The following is an 8,781-nucleotide window of genomic DNA, read 5'->3' on the forward strand; positions in this document are numbered from 1 at the left end:
TCTTTCGTGTTATAAAAGTTCTTCCGTTTTTTTCGCAAAAAAAATAAAAAAATAAAAATACCGTTAGGCGTTAGGTCTATTTCTACAAAATTTCTTTATTTTTTTAATATAAAGCGGTGGGGTGGGTAGTTTAGCCGTACTGTTTTACTTCCCCGTCCAACATATTGGTGCTTCTCTGATATCCACGTGTCAAACTCTCATTCGTTTATAATTCTGACTTGTACTTTTCTCATTACTTTACTTTCTTTCTCCATCTCTCACACACTTCACACTTACTAGGTGTTAACCATACAAATTCTTGGCCTTTTTTCAATATCTCTGACATATTGTTAGAGAAATAAGAATACCTTCACCGGGACGCCATCCTTCAAGAATTTTTTTTTTTTTTTTTTCAATTTCTAGAGAGAGAAACAAACACCCAACAGAGAAAGATGAAATTTTGAGCAAAACCCACCGGCCAAGATTAAATTTTTTAATTAGGGTTTATCATCATCTTAGTTGTTGTTGCTTGTATGTGTTTCTTTTTGTTAAACACACATGGTTATATTCTTTTAATGCCTCTGTAAGTTATCCCTTTTATGTTATTCCTTTAACTCTCTAACAATCTTCAATTTTTTTTGCAGGTTTTCAAAGTTGAATTCCCATCTGGGTGTTTTGTATTTGGGCGGTTTCTTGAATAATTCAATCTGGATATTGGTTATATAATTGTCTTGTTGATTTTAGTGATAAAGTTTTGATCTTTTTAACCATCACACTGTTTTATTACTTGTATATGTGATGTTTGTGAAAACAGAGTGAATCTTTACGTTTTAAATAATATTTCAGAATTTTAGACGTTTGAAAGTTGTTAGTTTTGTGAAATTGATTGTCGAAAATTTTACAATAATTGGGTTGAAATTGTGAGGTTGAGGATGAGGAACAGGGGGATAGCCTGAAATTGCAGTATGAATAACAGTAACAGTAAGAAGAAAAACAGCAAAAGGATAACAGAAGAAGGTGTATCTGAGAGTAATAGTAATAATAATAGTAGAAACAATAGCAATGGTAAATCTGGAACAGTTAAATCAGGATCGGGTTGCTCCAAAACTGTTTGTTCAAACGGGTCGATCACGAATTCCGACTGCACAATTGATGAAAGGGTGTTGGTTGATCCAAAATTGTTATTCATTGGAACCAAAATTGGAGAAGGGGCTCATGGGAAGGTTTATGAAGGAAGGTGAGTAATAAGTTTTTTAAAGCTTATGAGATTAGTACTTTAATTTCAAGTTATTAATTTTTTTAAACCATTTGGAAATGTGAAAATTACACTAGATTAGTACCAAATTTGGTTATAGTTTACAACTTCACATTTTTTATGTGAACAAAGTTTACCCATTTGCAGAAAGTGTTAAAATTTGCTGCTTCAGGCTTTGCAAGATCAATGGTTTATTGTCAGCAAAAAAAATAAGTACATGTGGTTTAGAATGCTAATTATTTGTTAAATTCTATTGAATTTAAGTATTTCCAGTATTGAACCGATGAGCTTCTTAAATACACAGGGTGAATCTTTGATGCATATTTTTGAAGTTTACTAAAAAGTGTCACTTGGAACCAATATTGGTGTATGTTAGCATGTATTTATGGTTTTTCTGTCCGGAAAATAAGCATGTTTTTGTTGTCTTTTCAGTATAACGAACGATTTTACTTAGCTTTTCATTTGCAGCATTCTTGCAAATTGCCAAAATAACATTATAGTTTTATACGCTAAATGCGCTAAATTTATAGACACAAAAAACCTATATTTCATGCTGTTTAGTTCTACACTGCCCATTCTTGTTAAATGTGATGTTTCTGGAAGTTGTACTAACTGAAATATCGAAAAAGAAAACTTTGGTATAAGAATTATTGTTTATTCTTTAAATTGTGTATAAATGTGTTTCTGTAGGTATAAAGATCGAATTGTGGCTATAAAGGTTCTAAACCGTGGGAGTAATGCAGAAGAACGAGCTGCACTTGAAGGTCGTTTTGCACGAGAAGTTAATATGATGTCACGAGTGAAACATGACAACTTAGTGAAGGTGGATATTTTTATTTCAAGATTTTAAATTGATAGATTTTCTCTCTACTTAAATATTTAAAACTCTTTCATTGATTTTTGTATTTTGTAGTTTATTGGAGCTTGTAAAGATCCTCTAATGGTGATTGTCTCTGAATTGTTACCGGGGATGTCACTCAGAAAGTACTTGGGCAGTATTCGTCCAAATCAATTGGACCTTCGTTTAGCTTTGAACTTTGCCCTTGATATTGCTCGAGCCATGGAATGTTTGCATGCCAATGGGATTATACACAGAGATTTAAAACCTGGTATATATTTCTTTATTCCATTTTTTATGCTTCATTAATTTCAGTTTCCATCTGATATAGAGGTGTTTGTATGTGCATATTTTATTTTTTGAAAATTGACCTATTGATATCATATTTTGTTCTCTTCTTTGCATCTCTTCCCATTCGATAATAATTTTGTGATGTTGATTCAGATAACTTGCTGCTCACTGCAAATCAGAAGTCAGTGAAGCTTGCAGATTTTGGTCTTGCGAGAGAAGAAACTGTTACTGAAATGATGACGGCTGAGACCGGGACTTACCGTTGGATGGCACCTGAGGTATGTGATTCGCATGATTAAATATCAATTCGTATGCTTTTCTTAGCTCATTTCCTTTTGTTTCGATAATTGTATAATACTAATCCATTTTAGGTAAGGGGTCGAAATGGACCATTAGAAAACCTAGTTGAACATGCCATATTGGGTTGAACGGCTAATATTTATTCAGTTTTGAATTTTAAATAACCAATTTCATGTATTTAAAGTGCTTTTAGATTATGTAATGGACCAGTAGTGTTAGTTATTATTAAATGCTTACAACTTCTGCGAAATGGACGTTAAATTGAATTTGCAAGTACTTATCATGTAGATTTAACTTGCATTAATAATTACATATAGCTCATTTATATATGCGTATATTCAATTTGCAATGTTGGGAAAACTTAAATAGTAAAATATGCAGTTGTATAGCACTGTGACGTTGCGTCAAGGGGAGAAGAAGCATTACAATAACAAGGTTGACGTTTACAGTTTTGGTATCGTGCTTTGGGAGTTGGTCACTAATCGAATGCCTTTTGAAGGCATGTCAAATTTGCAGGCTGCTTATGCTGCTGCGTTTAAGGTGCCTCGATCTTTTTCAATTATCTAATATCTTATATTTTTTATATACTATATGCTCATATTTGATGGACTAAGCCTTATTCATTTCTCTGTTACTAATTTCATGTTGGTCATATTCAACTCTAAAGCCCTAGGGCTGTCCTGCTAATAAATTTTAATCTTATTAATATTACATTGTTTGTAAATGTTCAATTGGTCCAATACATTATTGTGTTTTCACATAGCGCCCAAACATTAGTATTCAGTTACTTGTACCCTGTCTAACATTATTATTATCATTTCCATTAAATTGTAGTAGGTTTTTGTTAGACCATTGTCCTGTAGATATGATCTTTCAAGTAGTTTGACTAGTCTCCGACTTGGCCGATTCTTTTAGGCAAGGTTATCAAAAGTCCAATTTAGTAGGTCAAAGTCAAATAAATTATTTCAAATTTCAGATTTATTTGGTCAAAATCAATGAAAGTAAACTACAGTTAGAGTCAAAGTTGGTCAATGTACGAGTAGTCTCCGACTAGGCGGATTAGGGTACCCACCGACTAGCAACTTTTACAACCTTGGCTTCAATATAATGTGACATTAGCAAAATATGAATGTTTCATCTTTTTGACCCAGCCATCCTACAAAACACTAATAATAGTGCTATGTACTATGTTTTCTTTAAAACGAATCTGGAATATAATGATTTAAATAGGACGTACTTAAGGTTTTGTTGGTCCAAAACTGCATATGATAGGAAACCAAATAAAATACAAATTAAGTAGTATCAGATTATTTTGCATCAGCAGCACGCGATATATCAGCATCATCGGTACTATTCATAATATAAAAAATGATTACATGTACGTTTCTCAATATTCTACAATATATGATCCAATTTTTTAAATGTGTTGCAACAATAAATGACAATAATGCTAGTACATTATATGCGTACTTGCACATGCACATTAACTTATAGTCAGTAAGTTTTTTGAATAATAGATGAAGTGGACACCGAAGGAAGATTAAAGTTGAATGTTTGGGTCCAAAAAATCAACCCAACGCGTTTGGCCGGCGTCCTATTTTGACCATCCTTTTATAATCTTTATGTTTCAACCGTTACCTTTTGACTTGTTACTAATCTCTACCTAATCTAAGACCTTTTTATTCCTAGTGCTATTCAAATGTGAGAATTTTGACCCGTTTTAACCTTTATGGGTGGTCAAGTAGGTAGTGCTACAGAAGTTGGCTAATAATTTGGATTGGCTCAAACATGTCGAAAGTCATCCAAAATGCATAAAATCTCCTGAATTGTATGCATCTAAAATGACCACTTTTTTTCCGTAATATTATCACTTTTGTAATCATATGTGCTCTACTTTATAAAAGACTTTGTATTCGTATAAAGGTAATAAAAAGAACAACAAGTGTTCCTGCTATTTTGCATTTGCCAGTTTATGATAAACGAAGTTAGTTACTATTGACAATTTTTGGTACAGATTATTTATGATGAAACGAAGTTAGTTACTTTGACAAATTTTTGTATGCTAAAAATACTTGTGAAAAACATGGTGTGCAATGTATTATTGTTTACTGATTATACATTTACTAACTTTGTTTACTGACTTGAAACAGCAAGAAAGGCCAAATCTTTCGGATGAAATATCACCTGAACTCGCGTTCATCATACAATCATGTTGGGTCGAGGATCCGAATCTAAGACCAAGTTTTGACCAAATCATACGCATGATTAACACATTTATCTTCACCCTCCCACCAGCTTCCCCTCCACCAGAAGAATCATGTGATGCAGCTGAGAATGCGACGGCAGCCGCCAGTAACAGTGGCCAAATAACCAAGTTTTCTGCAAGCTCAAGACGCAAGTTTTCTTTTCTTCGTCAGATTTTTGCGGCCAAAAAGTCCAGGAACTCGCAATGAGCTACGAGTAAGATCTTTTGAGGTTTTGTTTATCAATCTCGTATGCCAGAAAGATGAGATCTTTGAAACCAACCTGTAAATCGTGCGAAAAACATATGGTAGATAAAAAAAGATTATGTGGTAGGCATCTCGGTATGGTGAAAGTGTCTTGGTCGATGTTGGTTGTATATGAGGCACATAAAAAATTCTAGATTTTTCGCTTATGTTAATATGAATGTAGTTTATCGACGACGTTATATGGAACAATGCTACGAAGAGAGGGTAGTGAGCGACTTCTGTTGGCATGTCGATGAGTTGCACAATTTACCTACTTTAAACGATACATTTTTTCGTTGTGTGCGGTAAAGGTTACCAAAAATATTTGAAAGACATTAACTGAAATTTAAACAGGAAATGACCAGTAATGAAAAAATATGAACACCGCTTGATTTCATCAAATTTATATGTTATAGATCCAAACATGAAGTATGAGACTTGTGGCACAAAGCAGTTTAGTTGTTGCAAGAAACCATGCTCTAGTGATTGACTTAACTAGAAAAAGTGGGGAGTGAGTGAGACAGGGCTGGGTCAGCCCAAATTGGGCAGTGCTGGGTCATGGGTGTATCATTTTTTATTTTCTTTTAATTTGGTTAGGAATTAGGAATAGGAATGTTATGGATGTATGATGTATCCTTGATCTGTCTATCATATCAATCTTGTTTTGACTCCTTGTATATTTAACGATAGATATAGTCTAGCACAATATTCCTTTCAATTTATTTGAACACATTTTCAACATACAATACAAAGCTTATTATATATGAAGTAAAAATGTAAAAATTCAAGGTTGAGTTTCTTTCTTCTTTTGTTTCGCAACCTTACTATAGACACATAAATCCCATTTTATTGCACGTTTAATGGGATATCAGTATATCAGTATTGAGTTTGTTCATTTATCTTTGAACTGACCACCTTGAAACGTTTGTCCGAACTGCCAACCGGCAGGTGCGACGTTGTAACTTGTCACGACTCTTCCATCACTTGCCGTGATCTTGAATGACAGGCTTTGACCATTAAGATAGGAGTTGCTTTGCCAGTTTTGACCCCAGTTTCTTGTCATTGTTTGCCACCCAGTTTTCGACCCTTTTATTGAGACACTATGAACATCCCCTGCACCGCCAACGTTGGTTATTAAAACCAGGTTGAAGTATGAGTGACCATTGATGGTGAATCTCATTCCCCCTCTCTTTAGACACGGTACCCTGCAAATTGAATAGATATAAAAATAAAAATTCAAGTTTTGAACTTTGAAGGAAAAGTATAACCCTTTGACCCATAATCCAACTTGTTTTATCCGCAAGTTTGTAAGTTGTAACTGCACACTACAAGAAAAATGTTTTTCCCGCATGATGCTTTTTCAGACGAAATTGAGATGAAATCGAGTCGTATATTGACAAAAATAAGTTGCTTTTTGGTCAGCTTTTCTGAAAAGTTTGACCGGAACTTTTCCGGGCGACATATGTAGTCTGAAATGGTATTTTAATTTTTTTTACTTTTTTCGTGAAAATAATTTTGGCTCGAAAAAGTACATTTTTTTCCTGAGCATTTTTTCCGGACGACATGTTGTCCGGATAGGGGCAATTATTTTTTATTTAGCTTTTTCCCGTCGTGAAAAAATTTTGGCTCCAAAAAGTACAATATCATTTCATTTTGACGAAGCTGTTAGTTGACGAAAAGACCTGACAACATTTCGGACGACATGTCGCCCGGATAGGTTGAAAATATAATATTATTAATATTATTTGATTTATTTATTACGGAGTATTATTAAATTTAATATTTATTTTCGAATGACATATCGTCCGGGAAGTTCGTCAGCTCTTGGCCAGAAAAGTAAATGTGGGTCCCATCGTCCCAAAAAGATGTCTTATTTCGTCCCGAAAAAAATTTTTGCACGAGTTTTTCGAACGACTTAATCTGGAATTTGGGCGATCTATCATCTGAGCAGGTCACAATTTTTCTGTCTGGAATTTGGAGAAGGGCAGTTGTATATAGATTATATGCTTTTCTCATACCTTCTGTAGGCAACTGGGACGATTCCAGCACGGTACTCTGCAATCTTTAAGAAAGCTGGCTGTGACAGATCAAAGTGACGTAAAGGTGGGTTGCACCACCCGCCATTATCATTCGCCAGTGCATAATTAGGCGGGCAATAGTTGGTGGCGGTGATGGTGATAATGCCATGTAGACACCATTTTGGGTCATCGACACATCGCAGTTGGTAACAAGCACCGCAACTGAGACCATTGTTGAAGAGGGCCGTGCTCAATGCTGCGGTGTTTATGCCGTAACCGTCACTGTAGAGATTGCCATAACCACAAGCACCACCTGTTCATTAATATTGATCACAAAAAGTAAGTCATGTTAGATAATGTTGCCTTATTAAAAAGGTGGTCACCACCCTTGCAACATTACAACCGTGTGTCACATTTAATAAAAGAAGTTCATAAATTTTGATCAGAATCAGTTGGAAAGTTTTTATTTATTTTATTACTGTATTTTAAATGCACAACCATGTAACTAGAAATTTAGAATACCTCAAATTGTAAATGAAGTAGGAAATGTACCTAATTAAGCTATAAAATATGAATATAGCTTAGGTGAAAGAAGTAATACTACAATAAACTCTTTTTTATTTATATTTGATTTAATTTGGAGTCTCTATCTAAAGAATTTGGAGTATCTCATGTTTAATTCAATTGAAAATTGAAAATGCATATTATTTTACAATTGAAAATATTGTGTCTCATAACTTAAAATTAAATCTATTTACTAATTTAATACTAGTAATATATGAGTTAACATTACATGACATGTTAAAGCTTATCAGAATATGTTAATTTAAATGTGAAATAGTGTTAGTTTAATATGTATTTTTCAATTTTGGATTAGCTATGAAAACCCAATCCATCCATAATTAATTGGAACTATTGACTTAACGCCTTGTAAATTCCTAATTAAAGAAATCGTTAAATTTCTTTTTTAATTTGATACTACAATATACTTGCACCTTTACCATCAAACTTTCAAACTATAGAAACCGTTTAAAAACTTATTTTAAGTTGTGAAGTACATTCAGACCTTATACTTATAAACCATATTTTTCATTTGCATCAACCTAATATATACTTATATACTTGCTAATTAAAGTACATTCAAAAGCTATATAAGTTTTTTATAAAGCTAAAAACAAAATCCAATAGAGTTTTAACTAAACAAATGTACGAATGAATACACACACGTACATATTCACAAAAATACGTACCCATGGTGCCAGACGCATCTTCGCCACCATAAAAGGTGGCATGAGCCTTTTGCCAACCACCTTTTAAGCCATGGGTAGCATGAAAAGAGATTAATAATGATAGGATGATAACAAAAAGCAAGAGACCAGACATAATTAATTTGCTTGAATATATATATGGATATTGTGAGAGGTGCAGGTTTGAAAGAGGAGATAGCAGATGGGGAAGGTATAAATAGGAGAGTTCGATAGAGCTGGAAAGAGTAGATGAACAAGAAGGAAGTAGCTAGTGTGCATGTAATGGAATCACGTTTTAGGCGGCAAAAAGCCCCAATTATTCAATTCAAATCATATGCATCCATGCAACCCTTTACTAAGCATT

At 33.7% G+C, this 8,781-nt stretch overlaps 2 protein-coding genes across 2 annotated transcripts; one reads left to right on the forward strand and one right to left on the reverse strand.

Moving 5' to 3' along the window:
• The first annotated feature begins 260 nt into the window (after window positions 1-260).
• LOC139871576 (serine/threonine-protein kinase STY13-like) lies at window positions 261-5,729 on the forward strand. The gene is made up of 7 exons (XM_071859279.1): window positions 261-510; window positions 624-1,216; window positions 1,925-2,057; window positions 2,148-2,343; window positions 2,517-2,641; window positions 3,045-3,203; window positions 4,814-5,729. Exons 2-7 carry the CDS (start codon window positions 945-947, stop codon window positions 5,114-5,116), a joined length of 1,188 nt encoding a protein of 395 aa, XP_071715380.1. The 5' UTR covers window positions 261-510; window positions 624-944; the 3' UTR covers window positions 5,117-5,729.
• A 121-nt stretch (window positions 5,730-5,850) lies between these two features.
• Window positions 5,851-8,579, reverse strand: LOC139871738 (expansin-A10-like). The gene is made up of 3 exons (XM_071859472.1): window positions 8,421-8,579; window positions 7,171-7,483; window positions 5,851-6,357 (listed from the first exon to the last, which is right to left on the reverse strand). The coding sequence occupies exons 1-3, from the start codon at window positions 8,551-8,553 to the stop codon at window positions 6,045-6,047; spliced, it is 759 nt and encodes a 252-aa protein (XP_071715573.1). The 5' UTR covers window positions 8,554-8,579; the 3' UTR covers window positions 5,851-6,044.
• Window positions 8,580-8,781: the final 202 nt, after the last annotated feature.

This window comes from Rutidosis leptorrhynchoides, chromosome 10, assembly GCF_046630445.1.
Source record: "Rutidosis leptorrhynchoides isolate AG116_Rl617_1_P2 chromosome 10, CSIRO_AGI_Rlap_v1, whole genome shotgun sequence".
NCBI classification, from domain to species: Eukaryota; Viridiplantae; Streptophyta; class Magnoliopsida; order Asterales; family Asteraceae; genus Rutidosis; species Rutidosis leptorrhynchoides.